Source organism: Lupinus angustifolius, chromosome LG01 (genome assembly GCF_001865875.1).
Source record: "Lupinus angustifolius cultivar Tanjil chromosome LG01, LupAngTanjil_v1.0, whole genome shotgun sequence".
Lineage (NCBI taxonomy): Eukaryota > Viridiplantae > Streptophyta > Magnoliopsida > Fabales > Fabaceae > Lupinus > Lupinus angustifolius.
The window spans coordinates 34,784,345-34,805,319 of NC_032009.1; the positions used below are offsets into that span (position 1 = coordinate 34,784,345).

General features: G+C 33.5%; 3 protein-coding genes across 6 annotated transcripts; 2 read left to right on the forward strand and 1 right to left on the reverse strand.

The window, feature by feature from the left end:
* Positions 983 to 7,629, forward strand: LOC109362517 (primary amine oxidase-like). The gene is made up of 12 exons (XM_019608353.1): positions 983 to 1,477; positions 2,407 to 2,516; positions 2,643 to 2,948; positions 3,493 to 3,605; positions 3,813 to 4,143; positions 4,265 to 4,480; positions 4,582 to 4,818; positions 5,163 to 5,348; positions 5,519 to 5,659; positions 5,913 to 6,181; positions 6,756 to 6,837; positions 7,246 to 7,629. Exons 1-12 carry the CDS (start codon positions 1,348 to 1,350, stop codon positions 7,384 to 7,386), a joined length of 2,262 nt encoding a protein of 753 aa, XP_019463898.1. The 5' UTR covers positions 983 to 1,347; the 3' UTR covers positions 7,387 to 7,629.
* LOC109362532 (transcription factor MYB86-like) lies at positions 5,668 to 19,538 on the reverse strand. 4 transcript variants are annotated; one of them, XM_019608404.1, is made up of 4 exons: positions 19,285 to 19,538; positions 19,041 to 19,170; positions 18,316 to 18,901; positions 5,668 to 5,906 (listed from the first exon to the last, which is right to left on the reverse strand). In XM_019608404.1, exons 1-4 carry the CDS (start codon positions 19,502 to 19,504, stop codon positions 5,844 to 5,846), a joined length of 999 nt encoding a protein of 332 aa, XP_019463949.1. In that variant the 5' UTR covers positions 19,505 to 19,538; the 3' UTR covers positions 5,668 to 5,843. The 4 variants fall into 4 exon arrangements, with proteins under 4 accessions (XP_019463949.1, XP_019463941.1, XP_019463933.1 ...); XM_019608396.1 differs by lacking the exon at positions 5,668 to 5,906 and adding an exon at positions 17,886 to 18,260 and having other exon boundaries at positions 18,357 to 18,901; positions 19,285 to 19,533; XM_019608388.1 differs by lacking the exon at positions 5,668 to 5,906 and adding an exon at positions 17,886 to 18,263 and having other exon boundaries at positions 18,357 to 18,901; positions 19,285 to 19,533.
* Positions 8,154 to 10,412, forward strand: LOC109362526. The gene has a single exon (XM_019608367.1). It carries the CDS (start codon positions 8,340 to 8,342, stop codon positions 10,170 to 10,172), a length of 1,833 nt encoding a protein of 610 aa, XP_019463912.1. The 5' UTR covers positions 8,154 to 8,339; the 3' UTR covers positions 10,173 to 10,412.

A 20,975-nucleotide genomic window follows, 5' to 3' on the forward strand; every position in this document is an offset into this window, starting at 1 on the left:
CAGATTCGAGTCTTGTGAATGATGAAAAAATATCCGTTGAGAGAGTTAGTTCTATATGCATGTGGATATTTTCGACTCGAACATAATTAACTTCAGTGCAAGAATATCAGTTAGAAACCAAAAAATTAATCAAATGTGGTATAACAACAACCTACTCAACCTAAAAGCAAACCATTGCAATATCACAATGTGACACGTCTTGTTGCACGTAAAAGAAGGGAAAAAGATAGTGTGTCATGGAAAATAGTTGAATTGGCACACGATTGTATTTTAACGTTCTTAAACCTTGGATTTCATGGAATAAAAACTCACACGAACCTCATAGAAATTTGGAACACAAATAACTTCTTTGCTACCATATAACTAGTTAAAAAATAGTTTATTTCTAACTAAAAATAATTTACTAAATTTTTAATGAGATAAATGTTGGTCATTAATAATAAAGGAAATGATTCAAATTTTTAAGTATAAAAGACTTTTTTTTTCAGAAATTTATATTATTTTGATATAAGTAAGGGTTTTCCTTATCCTTTTGATAAGACTGTCACTTTCAGGGTGTGTGGATGTCCCTCTCGATAAGTGTTTCTTCGATGACTAAAAATCATTTTTATTAATAAAAAAATAAGTATTATAAAAACAAAAGAAAGAATAACATTGTAAAATATTTTTATTATTTTATATAATAAAATAATATTTTTGTCATTGAAAAAACAAATATTTTTCTATCGATTATTTAAGAGAATCTTTTTTCTCTCCGATATATATCGAACCCTTAATCTTCTTGGGATTCACTCACGAATCGAACTCTTAATCTTTTTGGTATTCAGTGATTCCTTCCACCGATAGACAAACACATTTGTTGGTAAATTTATAGGTGAGAAGTATTATGATTAATATTTTTTGTTAAACGTGTAAGGAACACAATATCTATTATTATTGACTAGAATATGTATAGCTTGAAAGAAACGTTCTGTAACAGTATCATGATCCATCCCTCTCTGTCTTTATTATGTTGTAAACTAGAGTAGACAAAATTAAAAAGGCTGGAAAGAAAAAACACTTTTTATTATTAAGAGAAATAAACAGAAGCAGATAGAGTAAGCACGTGGTTTTGATTCTGAGTTTCACTGAGTCACCCTTATATATAACAAGCTCTGTTTCCATTTCCATTTATATCAATAAAGATTAATCATTCTTATTCAAAGAGTGTGTTGATCGAAGAAGAAGAAGAAGAAGAAGAAGAAGAAGAAAGGGAATTGGTAATATCTGTATGTCAAAAGAGTGTGAAATTGTTGATCAGAGATATTGCAGTGGTGGATTATTTGGTGAACTCTCAAACCCTTTGCAATGGCCACAACTCCGCAAAAAACGACGCCAATTCCTGATTGGAACCTCGATCATCCTCCAAAGAATCTATCCGTACCTATCACTCAACAACAATCTTCCATTAATGCGCCTCCTCCTTCTCTTCCTCAAGGTACCATACATAACCTATGTTTTCTTTCTCTTTTATTCAATGTTCTATGTTCAATTACGAAAAAATTGAACTATTGAGGTTATTGTTTAAATTAAATCATGTATAGAGCAGAAGATTAATGATTTGCATCGGTTGATACCTAGGTTACGTGTGTTTATAGGGTTAATTCATGTTTTGTGTGGTAGGTGAATTTATGTTTGCATGCATGTGTCTAGACACGTATGCATTGTTTCATAGAGAATTATGGATGATGGACACAAGCAAACTCTGTTTTAAAATGTTCGTTTAACCATTCTCTTATCGCACTACTTTTTACACCAAGGCAAAAAAATCTTTTGATCAATAGGTTAGAGTAGGTGTAAAAAAGAGTCAGAATATAATAGTTAATAGTATTTTTAATTGAAATTGTTTGCAAGACTCTTAAGGTCTGTTTACGAGTTGAGTTTTGGAGCGAAACAAAAAGAAAGAGAAGGCTTGAGAGTCATGAAATATACTTGTGAGCTAACTCTGAAACCTTCTATTTCTCTTTCTTCCCCTCCAAAACAACTAAACTCGCAAATAGACCCTTAGTTTCTATTAAACTTCTAGCAAGAGAATGGAAAGTTAAAATATTGTATCTTTATCCGAGTTCTCTCTTTGATCTGTGTTTAGCCAATTAGTTTTTAATTTGTTCAAAATAAAAGGCAAAAAGCCTTGTCTGTTGCTATTTGCTTCTTAAATATGTTTCAAGAGATGCTTATTAACTTTCAGGAGATGGCTCATTGGTTTTTGTATCATAAACTTCGAAGCAATATATGCTAAAATATTTTGCCACTTGTGCATTCATACTTGAGTTCATTGCAAGTTCTTGAATCTTGTTCTGGTTACTTTCACTTGTTTTGTATTAGCTATCTGTCTGTTTTCTTATATTACATTTGCTTGTTGAACAGGAATCACTGCATTGACAAGACCCCAGTCAAGCCACCCTTTGGACCCTTTATCTGCTGCCGAAATCACTGTGGCAGTGGCAACTGTGAGAGCAGCTGGTGCCACTCCAGAGGTAAACCATACTATAGCTTATTTAAGAGGATACATGGAGTTATTTTTTATACAAGTAATTTGATAATCAAATTTTATACTCTATTTTGTAGCAGTTCTAACTAAAGACTCTTTTTGTTTGTTACAGCTCAGAGACAGTATGCGCTTTATTGAAGTAGTTTTGTTGGAACCAGATAAAAATGTTGTTGCACTTGCAGATGCTTATTTCTTTCCACCTTTCCAACCATCATTACTTCCTAGAACTAAAGGAGGGCCTGTAATTCCCAGTAAACTCCCTCCAAGATGTGCTCGGCTTGTTGTTTACAATAAGAGGACAAATGAGACTAGTATATGGGTTGTTGAATTATCAGAAGTACATGCAGTAACTCGAGGAGGTCATCACCGTGGAAAAGTAATTTCATCACATGTTGTTCCTGATGTTCAGCCTCCAATGGTATGTTTTTTCCTCATCACTTCTGTATCCATTTCTTACAATTATGTACAAGCTGTAGTATTTGGAAATACTTCAATCACTAGTGTCCTGTTTAGTTGGCCTTAGTGCCTTACGCTGAAGAATTTTGCAGACAGTTTGAGAAAATCAGATGTAATAAATATGTTATACCGACCGAAAGAATGTCAGCAGTGGCATAGTTTGATTTTACCTTGTTACATCTTTCATTTTCTTATGAATTAGAACATTAGACTATTGAGTAAGTATCAGTCTATCAGATCAAAATCTTGAAATTCATGAGGCTCAGACTCTTACATGTTTATAATTTATATTTTATTAGTTTTTTAATCTTCAAGTGTAGTGGAGAATTTCTGCCATGAAGAAAAAAGATAGAAAACAATGGCTAGTTTGGCAGATTTATAAATCTGAAATTTGAGGTCACATCCCAAGTTTTATTCCTAAAGATAATCAGATTAGTGTAGATTTCAAAAGGAACTTCGTTAGTTATATCTGAGGATTAATCTCATAATACTATATCTGTCTTCAGGATGCTGTGGAGTATGCAGAATGTGAAGCTGTTGTTAAAGATTTTCCTCCGTTTAGAGAGGCTATGAAGAAAAGGGGCATTGAGGACATGGACCTTGTAATGGTTGATGCCTGGTAATTTTACTTTGACATCCATTCTGGAAACAGTCTTTTCACGTGCGAGGGTAAGGCTGCGCACGTCTACTCTCCACAGCCCCACTAGATAGGAGCCTCATGCACCTGGCCTCCCTTTTTATCCATTGTTCATGGAGCTCTCATGTGGTTATTCTTTTGTTGTGCATATTCTAAATTTAAACTTCATTCTTTATAATTCTTATGCAGGTGTGTAGGTAATTACAGTGAAGCTGATGCTCCCAGCCGTAGACTTGCTAAACCACTTATATTTTGTCGTGCTGAGAGTGACTGCCCTATGGAAAATGGCTATGCACGCCCTGTTGATGGCATATATGTGCTTGTTGATATGCAAAACATGGTGGTGATTGAGTTTGAAGACCGCAAACTTGTTCCTCTCCCTCCGGTTGATCCCTTGAGGAACTATACTCCTGGTGGAACAAGAGGTGGAGTTGATAGAAGTGATGTAAAGCCCTTGCAAATTATTCAGCCTGAAGGTCCAAGCTTTCGTGTAAATGGACATTATATTGAATGGCAGAAGGTAGATGTGAAATTTATTAATTGATTTATCTTTGAAAAGTCAAGCGTAAGCATATAACTAGTTATTTATTTTCTGAATGCACAACTAATCAGTAGTCACTTTGTTCTTTGCTTGATAACAGTGGAACTTTCGTATTGGATTCACGCCCAGAGAAGGTCTGGTTATATATTCTGTTGCATATGTTGATGGCAGTCGAGGGCGAAGGCCTGTAGCTCATCGACTGAGTTTTGTGGAGATGGTTGTGCCCTATGGTGATCCAAATGAACCACATTACAGGAAGAATGCTTTTGATGCTGGGGAAGATGGCTTGGGAAAAAATGCACATTCTCTCAAGAAGGTTTAAGAACCCATTTTTATCCTCTTCAATATGTATATTGTTTTGGTATGTTGCTCTTTTTGATTGAATTTCAATTGCTCTAAAGTCAATTCTTGTTACAGGGATGTGATTGTTTGGGCTACATCAAATATTTTGATGCTCACTTCACAAATTTCACCGGTGGAGTTGAGACAATTGAAAATTGTGTATGTTTGCATGAAGAGGATCATGGTATCCTGTGGAAGCATCAAGACTGGAGAACCGGCTTAGCAGAAGTCCGTAGGTCTAGAAGACTTTCAGCTTCTTTTATATGTACCGTGGCTAACTATGAGTATGGATTTTTTTGGCACTTTTATCAGGCAGGTTAAACATTACATCATTGTAAAGGATTCAAATGCTTAACATTAATGGCATTATAAATTGATTTGTTTTTCTTCTCTTATGGCTTAATTTCACAAATGTCCACTCTTTGATCATCCTTTAAAGTATATTATCAGAAATTTTTAGTTTTTTGTACTATATGATCACATCTTTTTGCCCTGGTAGTTTATTTTGTTTTAAGCAAGGTCAGCATTATTTATTTAATCTTGTCTTGCCTAACTTTTCATGAACTACACATATATTATCTTTTTTGTATTTTTTTTGCAATCTATGGTTAACGAATAATTAACTCTCTGGAAAATGATTGTGCATGTTGAACCAGGATGGGAGAATTGAAGCTGAAGTTAAGCTAACTGGAATTCTAAGCTTAGGAGCCTTGCTGCCTGGAGAGTTTCGAAAATATGGAACCATGATTGCACCAGGTCTATACGCTCCAGTTCATCAACACTTTTTTGTTGCTCGCATGGACATGGCTGTGGATTCTAAACCAGGTGACGCTTTGAATCAGGTATTTCAATTGTAATACAAAATTTTCTAGCCATGCTATAATTGGTTATCTGATTTCAGTTTACTTTATATAATGCTTCCATTTTTGTCAGTATCAATCAAAGTTTTATCATAGAATGAAATTAAGTATTTTCCAAGCCCTGATTCTTATAATGTTACAATGATTGATAGGTTGTGGAGATCAATGTCAAAGTTGAGGAACCTGGGGAGAATAATGTCCACAATAATGCATTCTATGCTGAAGAGACTCTGCTAAGATCTGAATTGGAAGCAATGCGTGATTGCAATCCTTTGACTGCTCGACATTGGATTGTAAGGCTTTCCATGTTTCTGGTGCCAACTTCTTCCACCTATTCATGTTAATAGTTTCACACTTCAAATTGTTGAATCTTTACTTGCTATGCTGAAATATAGTTGATGGTTTCCTTACTATCCAGTAGCCATTAACAATTCTGCAATTACTTCTCCTTTTTCCACAAAAATACATACTGTTGTCTCAAATCTCGAAATGTTGTTTTTTACTTAATTCGTCGAATGACAGGTTACTATTTGAATAATGCTTCAGGTAAGGAACACTAGAACAGGAAATAGAACTGGACAATTGACAGGCTATAAGCTAGTACCTGGCTCAAACTGCTTGCCATTAGCAGGATCTGAGGCCAAGTTTTTAAGAAGAGCTGCTTTCTTGAAGCATAATCTTTGGGTAACATCTTATTCACGTGATGAAATGTTTCCCGGAGGGGAATTTCCGAATCAAAATCCACGTGTTGGTGAAGGACTAGCTACATGGGTTAAGCAAAACCGACCTTTGGAAGAAAGTGATATAGTTCTTTGGTCATCTCTCTCTCCCTCTCCCACACACACACGCCCATTTTATTAAAAGTTTTCTCATGGTATCTAGTATCTGCTTCATATGTTATACTATTCGTAAAATTATGTTAGTAAAGCTCTTGTGTTAGGGAAACAATTAGTTCCATTTTTTGTCAGGGGTGGGCTAAGGACACAAACAAAACTGAACAGACATGGAAGTGGAGTGGGGCAAAGAGGCCCCAGAAACTTCAGCAACTAACAAAAGTGAAAGGCCGGGGTAGGAAGCAGTGGAACACTCTATTATGGAGATTTTAGTTAAGAGAAAAGACAAATTAGCCATCCAATCTGCATAATTATTATCTTTTCTTAGTGTATATTAAGCTGATATTCCAATCTTTTTAGTTACATGCCAAAAGAGTTAATTAAACTATGTAACAGATCTAAGCAATAACTTAACCTCTTGCCGGGTGATGTATAAGCTAAATAAGTTTCTCCATTTCCTTTTTCCGGTTCATTTTACTGATTTGCTAATTTGCTAATGAAATTGTTGCACATTTTCTTCTCTTGACTCTTGAGGCTAACTTTGTTAACTTTTCAGGTATGTATTTGGAATTACTCATGTCCCTCGCTTAGAAGATTGGCCTGTTATGCCAGTAGAACACATTGGTTTTGTGCTCGTGGTAATTGTCTAGTTTATTGTTTTCATAGTTTTTTTTTTCTTGATGAGCATTCCTTGTATTGTAGTCTATTGATTCATTTTATATCATTTAATGATGTTTGATACTAAAAGCACTAGAATATCAAGAATTGTTAATTGGGTCATTTGGCATTGTTATTATGTGGGACATTGTTGATACATCTTTTACATATCAAATTGCTTCTATATCTTAAAATGATGTGAACTGTTTAGTTGCATAGCGCTGCTTTTTTGGCTTTACTATTTTGTGTTTATGTTTGACTTCAATAAACATGATTTATGATATAGCACTATGACATCGTTCTGTCCATATAACCGACTCCACCTAATCGGATAAAGGTTTGTTGTTGTTGTTTATGTCTGACCTAAGGATCACTGTTCGTTTGTGCAGCCTCATGGATTCTTCAATTGCTCCCCTGCAGTAGATGTTCCACCTAGTCAATGTGAAATGGATTCTAAATATAATAATGGTGTGAAGGATAATAATGGAGGTCCCAAACAAATTCAGAATGGATTAGTGGCAAAACTTTAAACACTTGCTTAGTCAGAGAAGGACAAGTGCATTCACTCATCCACTATGAAATAAACCTAAACTTTAGTGATTTTCCTTGTTATGATGGAGAAGTAACTGTTGATTTGTTTGTATGTGATATTATTATGGATTGAAATTTAAGTGTATTGATCTGAGAATCAATTTCCTGTAATACTTTTACCCTTTGCTTTTAAGTAATTTCATTAAGTTATACATAAGTGAATTGGAGTTTTGCTATTCAGACTTTGGAGCCTCATTTTATTTTATTTTTCCAAACATGCTCAATGGACATTAAATCCCACTTTCACACTTTTTTTCTTTATATTATTTATCACTTTACAAAATCAATTTATTATATTGTCATACATTAATTACTTAGTACTTTTCTTGAAATTGATGATTTCAATGTTATTAGGGATATTGTAGTTAAAATGCATTTACATTATAGTTAATATATTCAATAATTATCTTGTTTTGTATACATCACATTAACATGATAATTAAAATAGAATATTACTCTTAATTTAAGTGAGACTCGAAGAGTTTTTCCACGTTGTGAAAAAGTGGATACATCTTTATTACTTTTCCATTCCCACCGCTGGTTCATGGAAGAGTCATTCTTACATTCTAGAAGATTCTACGCAATATCCTTTGACTCGTTGGAATATTTAAATATGTTTAATAATCTTTAATTATTATTTAGTACTAACATTCTTTCTAAAAATTTTATTAATATCAGTTACACACTACAGTGAGTACGTGTCCGGCAAGAATTTCGGAAGGAAAGAACTATCACCTGTAAATTCATTCATGCCTTAGCTTATAAGTTATAATAACTCACTATACTAACCCTACAACATAGATAAGATAATAACACAAAAGAAAAACATAACATTGTAGTAGTGAGTAGTGAAGAAGTAACGTTGGTGTTTCATTAATTTGTCTCATTTTCAATGGGTAACCCTAACCCTAACCTTACACACGAAGATGAGAAGAGTCTCCAAGACGAGTTACTGATTCCAATCCTACTCGGTGACCGAGTCATCAAACTCGCTCAAGGTGCTGACTCATCAAAACTCGACTATTCCGAACTCGCTAACAAAGTTCAGCTTCTCTGCGAAAGCCTCCGTTCCGTTCTCCGTCTCGTAACCGCCACTCCGTCCGTTAACCTCAACGACCGTCCAATCCGCCGTATCGCCGCTGACGTCACCAAGAATCTAGAACGCGCTCTCGCTTTAGTCCGTAAGTGTAGGAAGCACGGCGGCGTCCTCCGCCACGTTTTTTCGATAACCTCCGCCGCTGATTTCCGGAAGGTGTGGAACCTTCTGGAAAATTCGAACGGTGATATGCTTTGGCTTCTTAGCGTGTTTGATTCAAAAGGCACAAATCTTTCGCTTCCGCCTATTGCCAGTATTGACCCCATCCTTGCGTGGGTTTGGACTTACATTTATACGCTTCAGTTAGGTCAAGTTAGGGATCGCGCCGAAGCGGCCACCGCGTTGGGCTCTATCGCCGTGGATAATGACCGAAACAAAGTTATTATCATGGAACAAGGTGGGATTGTGCCTCTGTTGAAGCTTCTTAAGGAGGTTGCTTCGCCCGAGGCTCAGGTTGAAGCGGCCAATACTCTTGTCATTGTTGCCACGAAGCAAGAGAGAGTGGTGAGGTTCATTGTGGATTGTCTCGGGGTTCCAACAATTGTGCAGGTTTTGGGAGATACCTCTGCTTCCATGAGGGTTCGGGTAGCGGTGGCCAATTTGGTTTCTACAATGGCTGCACAAGATGATGTTGCTAAGGAGGAGTTGGTGAGAGCCAATGTGCATAGACCCCTTGTTTCGTTGTTGTCAATGGACACTGTTCTTCCTGACCCCATGCTTCAGGGGGGTCGGACTAGCATTCATTCGCTGGTTTTGAATTTGTCGTCATCAGGAGAGTCTTCTTCGCATTTGGTGAATTCTGATGGTAGTGGAAGAGGAGGGAGCAATAGGAGGGAAAGAGAAAGAGAAAGAGAGGTGGAGAACGCGGGGTTGAGGAATGAGATAAAAGTGAGTTGTGCTAAGGCTCTTTGGAAAATTTCCATAGGGTGTCTTTTATCTTGCAAGAAGGTTACGGAGACAAAAGGTTTGCTTTGTCTTGCCAAGATTATAGAGTCTGAGAGTGGAGAATTACAGTTCAATTGTCTTATGGCTGTCATGGAGATTGCTGCAGTGGCTGAGTCAAATGCTGATCTTAGAAGAGTTGCTTTTAAGCCTAATACTACTGCAGCAAAAGCAGTTTTGGATCAGCTTTTGAGAGTGGTTCGTGAAGGGAGTGATCCGGCATTGCAGATTCCTGCCATTAAATCAATAGGGTCCTTGGCAAGAAACTTCTCCGGAAATATTCCACATATTCTTTCTCCTTTGGTTGCCCGGCTGGGTAATAGAGATGCAGATGTAGCAATTGAAGCTGCTATTGCCTTGGGGAAGTTTGTGTGTCCAGACAACTATAATCGTGTTGACCATTCTAAAGCAATACTTGAGCGTAATGGACTTCCCAAGCTAATGACTATGTTGCATTTAAATGATCGTGCACAAATGCATGGGCTAAAATTACTTTGTTACCTTGCCTTGAATGTGGGTAATAGTAAGGTTCTTGAGGATGAACGTGCCTTGAATACCCTAGAGAAGCTTGCTCGTCCTGTTCTAGCTCAGCATCCTGATTTGAGGGAACTGTTTGCAAAAGCCATACACCACCTCACTCTTTATCAGCCAGGAGCTCAATTGCACAGACAGCCCTTGGGTCTATAAGTGCCTTCATTTCATTAATCAAAATGGTTGATCCTTGTAAGTGTTTCAAATGGCAGATTAAGAATGTGTTGTACTTAGATACTCATTTATGCACATTGTGAAAATATGTAAAGTTCATTTTAGCCATTGTTGTTTGTGGCTTTGTGGTATTGAGTATTGTTGATTGAAGTCTTGTACAAACCATACATACGGCTAACTATCTCAACAAGACTTAGACAAGTAAATTTACCTTTTTGCATATGGAAATGTTTCACATAATATAACTGAACTTTCAGTAGATTTGATAGCATTACCAACTTTTCTAACTCTTGTGATTTATGTCCCATCCTTTTTCCCCCCTGTAAAGTATCGCTATAGCAATTTGGTTCGTGCTTTATGGACTTTTGTTACGTTTGAGTTGGTATTTACAATATATTGATGTATAAGGTCATAGTTCCTACAAGTTATTTGCTATGCGAGTTATGTACATTAAAATATGTGTTAGGAATCCAAGTGTTAGTGAAATAAGTCCCACATCAAGAAGGAATCGGCAGTGAGAAACATATAAGTTGATGGACATATGCATTTAATTCTTCGCTTGATAGATTACATTCACATCTCCTCGGTGTTTGGGCTCCCCTTATGGCCCAACAAGTGGTAGCAAAGTCGATGGTTTGGCTAAGGTGAGTATTAGGTCTATTGTATCGGGAGTCCAAGGCAATGTCTTACATTGTAGATGTCAGACAATGGTAGTCTCAGAACAAGTGTGTAGAAGAGCATGTGGCTCTAATTAGGCAGGCTATGCTCTTAGTGAACCTGCCAAAATATTCAAAAAGGGTTCCTGCAAGGTGGAGTATGCTCTCATGCGAACAACTTGTACTTAGAGAGAGATTGTTAGGAATAAGCACAGTTAGGAAAGTATATAACAGAAGAAATAGGAATGGGCCTCGATTGGTTAGGCCTGGTTAGTGAAGCAGTTGAGTTAGTTAATTAGTTAACCTATAAGTAAGAAGGGTTGAGAGGGAGAGCTATCTTATCATTTGTTGAGAATAGTGGTTGGGGCGTTTGGGCATAGGAAGAGTTCTAGGTCTTTCGAATTCCTTGAGAATTCAGTGTAATTCTTATCGATTTCTATCAATAATATTCAGATTCTTTCTATTCAAATCCAGTTTCTATCAACTGGAACCAAATCATCAATTTTGTGGTGACTGCACAAATCTACATATAATGCAATGGCAAGGCTTGTATTAAGTGATTATGACAAAACTTATATTAAGTCACCAAGAATTAAAAGGTGTCTCCGAAGCTTGCAGCTAGCATTCTGAACGGACGAATATATAGTTCATATATGTAATGAAAGTGAGGTTTTCTAGTTTATGTATTATTTATTTAATTATTTTATTTCACTTGGGTGCAGTTTTTGTAAATCATGCTGAATCGTTTTTGCATTCACGTTGTATATACTGAAAAAAGAGTCAAGATAATGTGTTTGGCCTAGTTGCTGAATCGTTCTTGGTCGCATTGGTGGAACTTAGTCTTCAATATGGCTGCGCGAATTTTTGTTTTCTGTTGTAAGTTCCTGTATTTCTATCCTGGAGATACTTGTGAGAGTTGTTATTTGCATTAGAACTAATCTGGAATAGGTTGAAAACTGCATTAGAACTAATCTGTTTATTGTTATTTAATGTCATTCTCTGAACCAGATTGTGTTGTTGGTTATAAGTTATAACATGGTTATCATATTGAAGACAAGTGATTTATTGATGACAGCAAAGTAAACCATTCTTAATTCTCATTTGCTGTGATATCTTAAATCTGTTTGTTATACAAGCATTTTCACTGGTTTTAAGCAAAGTCATTCTCATGAAGCACGTGACCCCATATTTTTAGATGTTCAATACGTATCTAATACCATTAAATTGTGATATAAGTATATATTAAGATGTAGAAAGAGTACACTTCATCAAATGGTCCTCCACAAAGGTAGAAGATCCAATTTCAATATTGATTTCCTTTTTCCACACTGAACTTGATTCAGGAGTGAATTTTCAATTTCAATTCCTTATCAACAGAAATGGGTATGTGGCTATCTCTGCATGTAGATTTTGGATCTTGGATGAAACTTCTAGATGGCCCAGATAAAGAAGTTAACTTGTTTGCATAACTATATGGACCCATTTTTTTCTATAACAATATTGCACTTCAGACAAATTAAGATAAATCCTAAGGGAATTATGTTATGAGTGTTTATTTGATTTTACTTTTGGAGCCTCTAGAATGATGTTTAAAGAATGAAGAAAATGTATTATTTTTTGGACTTCATGCCAATATGGTTGGTAATTTTATGGAAATACGTTTGGAGCCTCTACAATGGTGTTTGTAAGAGTGAAGAACATCTATTTTTTTTGGGTTTGATTGAAACTTTTATATTGAATTTCCTTACATAACTTAATTTTAGAATAAAATATCCAAACATGATTCACTCAACTTTAAACTCAATTATAATTGAAATCAATGTTATAAAAATAAGTTCATTTAAACTATGTTTTTTTTTTGCACCCAAACAAGTGTTGCGAGTGCCCCCATTTTCAATGAGATTTATTGTTTGGGTGTTGTAGATAGTAGAATGAAATGGAATGAAATGTGTTAATGTGCTTTGTTACCTTGAAGATATAAGAGTTTTTTTTATAGAGAGAATCTATTATTTATCATTTATATGTTAATCATCATTAACTCTAAACAAAAGTAATATACAAATGATTTATGATAAACTAACCATGTAAAAACATTAAACTATAAACTATAAGTGCATATATATTAGACTTTTCTTTGAATCCAAAATCAAAATGTTCTATTTTCTAACTCATACTAAAAACTATTCTATTTGACTATTTATGAAATATAAAATAACAATAATCAAGCCTTAATCCATTATATGTGAAATCTACTACATAGAGTAGATGATATTATAATATTCTATTATAACTCACTCATCTTAATATTTTATGCATGAAATATGTCAAACCTAAACTATAACTAATTAGGTTGAGTCTCATTCTCACAAGTTTATCAGTTTACAACAAACCTTTCATTACTTGTCTATTCTTGGTGGGTTATCTTAACTTTATTAAACCAAGTAATTCATTAGGAAAGAAGGGTACTAAGGTAAAAACAAGAAAGTCCCTATTAAATATTAGGATATTTTTTTGGTTATACCAATGATATTTCTGACTTTTGGGTAAGGATCTAATAATTTCATGATGTATGACTGTCTCTCATAACAAGTGTTACTCACATAAATCAAACCTTCATCCAAAAACCTAATAGGGCTTTACATTACTAGACCAACATCTTATTAGTACAGGTACTCGAAAATGCAATAATAGAAAGTCACTAAACTAAATAGGTATGAAAAGTTCCATGGTTTGAGTGAGAAAAGGCCAATCAGCGAAAAACACATTCCTATAGACGTCAAATGATAACTTATCTTTGATGAGAAGCTATTATTAACGCTTTCGAATTAAGGAATGCTTATGTACTTCTAAGTTTCTTTGCTTTCTGGTTAGCCCCCAAATAAATGGTAAAAAAAACAAATAAAGCGGCTTTTTTCCTTTACGGCGTTCAAGGTCATAATCACTTTTTAAGCCATAAAGCCGAATTCATTGAGTAATAGTACTAGGTTTTGTATTTTTTTTTACCATGCTATAAGTCACAAAATGTCAAATATAATATTTTAAGTAAATGTGATATTAAACTTACTTAAATATTTATTTCACTTAACTCATAACAAGATCTTTCAACAATTAGATATGTTGCAATTATAATAGGGAATGTGCTTCTTTTGTTACAACTTTTTACAAATTACAATCGATTCTTATTACTACGGTGCTTCTTTTGTCACAACTTTTTACAAATTACAATCGATTCTTCTTACTACAATGCTTCTAATTATATTCTCAAGCACTTTTGCCTAAAATTCATCCTTCCAAATGACGGTTAGATTATATCTTTCATGTTATTTCTCACTCTCATAATCTCATGCCCATAGTCTATCTATTTCCTCTAGAAGCTAAATATCTAAGGTTAATGAATTTCAATACATCACTTATAGGAATATAGATCAATTGTCTAAGATCTTGTTTTATATAATATTTATCGATGCTGACAATAAAGCAAAAATAACAAATTTAATTTTTTTATTTAATATAACATTTTCATTAGCACGAAATAATATGTGAGACAAGATCTACGACACCAAATATTTAATCTATGTTGTCATTAGACTTTGCCCCAACACCCTGCATCATTGGGTATTTGGGTTCTACCTAACTTCGTCTTCTTTCATTTTGTCCAGTTCTTTGATTTGATGCCATTTGTTAGCAAGCTATCATTTCAACCTCAACGTGTATATTGACCTCAGCTTTTATGTAAGATGAATATGTCATCGTCGGATTATCGTTTTCTAAGTATAAATACCTTCAGACAATAGTGATAGTGATAGTGATTATGTAATATTTACTCATTCTCAAATTTTATAGTAATAGATTCTAATGTTTACTATTCAGCTGGTTAGAACACGTGAAAATTTAATTAGCTATATAAATGGGAGTCAAAAACTATATGACATATAAAATATATTTGTTTAATTAACACCATTTGTTCCCATTTATACATGAGACAGCATCTTGTCGGTGCCCCTTTTATCAATATAGTTAGAATATGTTATGCTAAAAAAACTATTATTCATCAAAAGCTTTCCAATATCATTTGTCTGGATGCACCATTAGTTGACCCAAAAAAGCTACAACATTACTCATTATTTCACTCAACCATCTTTAATATTTCCCTTCTCTTTTCAATTTCTATGTTGTCTATTTTACTTAAACCTTTTTTTTACTTTCATGACTAATTCAAATGGTGATAAATTCACTATATATAAAAATATATTTTACTATTGACATGGACTAATTGTTGTTATTTATGGGTGCTAGCAATAATTGCAAATGACTTCAAAGAATTATTATTGGTGGAGTCACGACTAGGTCACTCTTTAAGACGTTTCATGATACCGTCTAAAATGTGCAAGCAGACTATTAATCACGTTATCCCTAGGATAAAATAGGTGAGTTCTTTGTTTTCGGATTTTTACTACACGGTAAGAGCCAATCTTGAATACAACCATGATATGACTACTTGTGTCAATTCTCGAGATACTCACAATATGACTACCATGCTAATTCTACTTTCTCATAATCTGACTATCGAAGTCAATTCTCGAAATTCCACAATTTAAATGTTTGTGTCAATTATAGTATCACATAAAGAAAGGAGGAGAAAAGTTGAGGAAACGCTCTCAACTGGGATGAATAAAAACGAACTGTCACATGATTGAATGTCTCCTCCCCTCTTCCCTCACTCTCTCGAATGGTGCGATGAGTCAGTCACACGTGTGTCAAACTTGTGTTAGCCACATGTGGGGATTTTGTTTGTGTTTAATCGTCACCTACTAAAAAAAAGTTTTTTTATTTTACACTCTCAAAAATACCTATTAGTGCATTAAAGAACCATTAATTTATCCAAGTTACAACAATTGTCTTAAGGATTACGTTTTGATTTCAGCAAAAGATAACATAAAGAAATAGTTTGACAATTGATACACACTCCATAATAATGGTTTATTTAATCACAAAACCTGCTTTTCACAACAATTTCCTTGCCTATATATCAGAATGACTTAGACCACAAGCAGAACCTGTGATAATATTTTCATAACTTGGCGGCAGAACCTTTAGTAAGTTGCGTATAATGCATGTAAATTGATCCTAGCATTGGCATAATAATATTTCATAAATGTCAATATCTGTCATAATTTGAAGCTTTAGTTCATTGTTTCCCAAACAGTGTAATACATGAGCTGCATCTACTAAGCCTAAACAAGTTAATTAATGTGTATGATATTGTTATGCAATGCCCCACTCTCACTTTTATCATATGGTTAGTTCTAAGTGCACATCTATTCTAATTGAAGTAGTAGTATGTGAACTTGGGCAGGACCATTTTCTGGGCCATAGTTTTGCACTCTTTCGTATACTAGTCATGTTAGTATATTAGTATATATATACATGCACTGTAGCTGAACAATTAACATCATATATTATTTCTTATTAGATCATAAATTCATAAGTAATCACCATGGTTTTCCTAATATATAGGACCTATTGACTTTTTTGGATGGCTTTGCGTGCAAATAGAGGGTAGCTATTTTTTTTCTGATTTATGACACACTACTGGTTTATTTATGCATAATGCTTATGTAGTATAAGTACTATAGCAGGTGGTTTTATTGTGTGGGTTCATTTTTCTTTTTTGCTTTAATTGGTTACCTTTAGCAGAATTTTAAATATCAACATGTTTATATAATGGAACAAGTAAGCAAATTAAGGTGTAATAAGTTGTACACCCATAAGAGCTAACATGATATTATATCATACAAATATATATTATAGATGATTTTATAACAGGAGTAAATTTGGACATTTGTTTTGAATCTTATATATACTAGTTTTCAAATATATATGAATAACCTCATGTAATTTTTTTACAATGGAATTTGAATGTATAACCTCATGTAAACAAGCCTACCCTTACACTAGTAATCCAATCCTAGTGTCTTACTTCAAAAAAGATGATTATATTTATGTCACATGTAACATTACTCTTAAAAAATGAGTTTTAACACAACTGTAATGTTCTTGATGTCGTGTCACTCAAATTGTTCAAATTTTGGAAATAATCATTCCACTTGGGGGCAGTGAAGCTAACTATATACTTACCCTCATCAAACTCGACCTGATATATATTTTTTAACATTATACATTTGCATTACATAGAGAAATATAAAACCCAAGATAGCCTTATGCCCTTATGGTATCTCTCTTCAATAATGCAGATTTTAGGCAGTCAACTTTAGTCTTTTAGAGTGATTCACAACTTCATAGTGGTGCTGGATTATATGACAGCAAAAACAGCATCTCTTATTATATGATAGGCCAGGATAATCTTCTTATTCGCTAATAATATCTCTACCATAGCCCATCATTCATATTTTTATTTGTATACTTTATAATATAAAACAAGGATCTTCAAAAAGGAAAAGGATTTAGAAGCATTATTTGATGCAATTCGTGTATTGTTTTTTTTCTTTTTATCATATTTGAGTCTTTGACCAGTTGCACTAGAGAATAGACAGCAAAAGAAGCATTACAAGGAAATAATGACCATAATTAGAAAGGAAAAAAACGTGAAATTGACACCACATATTTCATCATTAAAAAAATCTATATTTTTTCACTTTAACACTCTAATCCTACCTTCTAATACGAGTTACACTCATCTCCAGTATTAGAGAGGAAGTCCTATGAAAAACAAAGCAATAAAATGTAATAAACAATTATATCCTTAAACTAAGTAAAAACACGACTTTCCTATCCAGTACGGAAGAGGATGCATGCTCATCTAATACAAAGTGAGATGATGTGTAACTTATTATTATGCACCAAGTATTTCTCTCTTAATGACACTTTAACAGCAAGTAATAATTGATTAGTTGGACAGTAAGGGAAGATTAGGGCCACAACACATATTTAGCTTCAATCATTAATCTTCAAGAATATATCTTTATTCAAAGTTTCAAACATTGGCTGATGAAAATAGATACATCTCTCAACTCAAATCTTACACTAACAATTTCCTGTACTATCAACATTTTTCTATCTTTTCAACAAGAGAAAACAATTCAAATAAGAAAAACAAACAAAACCAAAAAAATAATAAAGAATTTACTGTTCATAGATATATCATTGTATCATATTTGCTGGAATATATCAAAATTTGCTCCTGTTAGATCTTCTGACAGTGATGTTAATGGATAGCAACTGAAATCTATTGAACCATGAGTCTGCAAATTTTGTTGCCCTTCTTCCCATGAATTACATGTCTTGAAATCTTCTGATTTTATGGCATTGAACTGAAATGAATGTTCTAATTTGTTCTCAGCATCCCAAGAGAACCCTGCAGCATTTTCCATCATTTGATGAAACCCTCCTCCTCCTCCTGCATTATAAATGCTCATGTTTGAGCTATTATTGCTTGAATTTTCTTTCACTTGATTATTATCATTCATGAACAAGGAACTGATTTTAGAACTTGGGTTGTTATCTGAAGAAAACTCTGTCACCGACACATGATCTGAATTGGTTAGACTTGGCATTGAAGAGAATCCATAGCTTGGATTTGTTCCAAACTGGTTCTGATCAAACAATGTTCTAATGCTTGTTTGATAACTACTACTCACAGGTAAACCATAACAAGAGTTTTGTGCAACACTCATTTGGAAATTATCATAGTAAGATAAAGGGTCTAATACTTGCTTGCTCATGAAAATTTCTCTTGATGCTTCTTCTGCTAACCTTCCATCATCATAGGAATTTGAGTCGCTTATTCGAAGTGGCGAACATTGTGATGAAAATAATAAGGTTGGTGTAGCTGAAGGGCTTGTAGAAATTGGTATTTGCATTTTTTGTAGTGATTCTGTGCTTGTCTTCTCTTCTTTTACATTACCTTCATTGAGAGGCTTGTGTGTTGTTGGGTCAATCCCTTGTTTCAATAGCTTCTTCTTCAAACATGAATTCCATAAGTTTTTTATCTCATTGTCAGTTCTTCCGGGTAATTGTGCTGCAATCTGAGCCCACCTAACAATATTGAAAAGAAAATCATCTCATGTTACATAACTCAGAATTCATTCATGAACATTAATAGATACTCACTTTTTGTTGTGTACCAAAAAAATGAAAAATTTATCATTCTTCAATGTATGTTAAGGTTTTTTACCTGTTTCCAAGGACTTCATGGAGACTTGTTATAAGATCCTCCTCTTGCTGTGAAAACATTCCTCTCTTTAAATCAGGTCTCAAATAATTTATCCATCTCAACCTGCAACTCTTTCCACATCTTTGAAGCCCTGCAATTCATGAAACCATTACACTCTTCACCTTGTTTCATTAGTAATGAAAAAGTGAAGAAGAAAAAATGATCAAAGATGAGAACTTTCTTAGATGTAACATTTTATAGTTACCAGCTAGTTTAGGAACAGAACTCCAGCATCCAACACCAAATCTGGTTATATAATTGAAGAGCTTTTCATCTTCATCAGGGGACCATAAACCTTTCCTTAATTTTTGCTTTACACAACAGGAATGGCGACCCATTTCTGAGAGGAAACAGAGAATGCTAATCAATGAATGATACTTAGTTTTTTTGTGAACTCTTAAGTGGTTAGTAGCACTATATAGCATGAAATATTTACGTTAGTGCTTGTGTCATTCAAATGTAGTTAGAATTAAGTGTTGGAAATATTATTATGTTGTGTTTTTTTGGGTACCATAAGGTATCCCTTATCTTATTCGTAACAAATTAATCATTTTTGATATATGTGAATGTTATCACTCAAATTATTGACTTTTTTGTTTTTCTGAATATCTAATAAGATTTTAAATCATTATACCAAAGTTTTTGTCGGTTATGATTATGTTGTGTTTGGGTTGGAGAGGGAGTAACTCAAAAAATTAATTGAGTTCATTTAAAGAGAAGAGGGATAAAATCATAAATCATATACTTAGGATTGAAGTTAAGAGAGAGAAGCCTGAGCAAGGTGCAAGGTGCAGCAATCAAGTAGTTTTTACGCAAATCTGGTGCTGCTTTTGCATTGCAATGAATTGGTTTTTAAGGTATCCCTATATCTAGAAAATTAAAATAAATTAGAACAACTCTATAAAGTATAAAAGTGTGAACTATGAGTAAATGTTTCTTGTTTTATTAATTGTTAATTAAGTACTAACTCCAAAGTTCAAACTCTGTTTTTTTTCTTTTTTATTGTGTCTGAAATATAACTATAGTAAATAATGATCATATGTATCTTCTGCCTGTTTAAATGGACCCTTTTGGTGCTTTATTAGATTAATAATAGTAATAATCATTACCTTATAGTATGACTAATCTTTGGTTTTACCCTATGATATAATGGCATCCTACATGTCATTCTAAAATCTAAACTATATGAAAGAAAATTTAGATGCGTGTAAATTGAGATGAATTAATTCTTATTATAATTATTAAGGAAATGATCCAATTACTCTAAGAGTAAGTGAAAAAAAGTTATTTCTACATCTTAATTATTTATTTTAGGAAATCTAATGATTTGAATTAGTGAATAAATTTTAATTATTAGATTTATCTAGAATAAATGGTTGTGTGGTAACTTTTTTCTACTTACTCTTGGAATAAGTAGATCATTTCCGTAATTATTAATATTAAAGAATGAGATATATAGAGGTTTCATAAACCTAAGTTTTATGTGCCATTTGAGAGTGGAGAAACTATATAGAGGTGTAGATGAAATGTGATCAACAACAAAACCTAGAAAGTAATCTGATTTTTCATAGGGACTACTTTCTTAATGTTAAATTATTGTTCCTGTAATTTTGACCTGAATTAATCTACATATGTATATTCTATATCAACTTATAAAGATAAAACTTGTAGGAAGTTATATTTAAAGATCTTATTGTTGATTTTAACTTTTTATTTAATCCTTATAAAATATTAATGGACAAAAGAGTAATTGTATTGAAGTAATTTTCAAATATTTCAACTTTACTAGTAGTATTATTTATTTATATATATTTATCAAATATCATACAATATTCTATCTCTAGATATTATATTTATATTTTCAAGTTATATTAAATTATCTCTCAAAAATTAAAT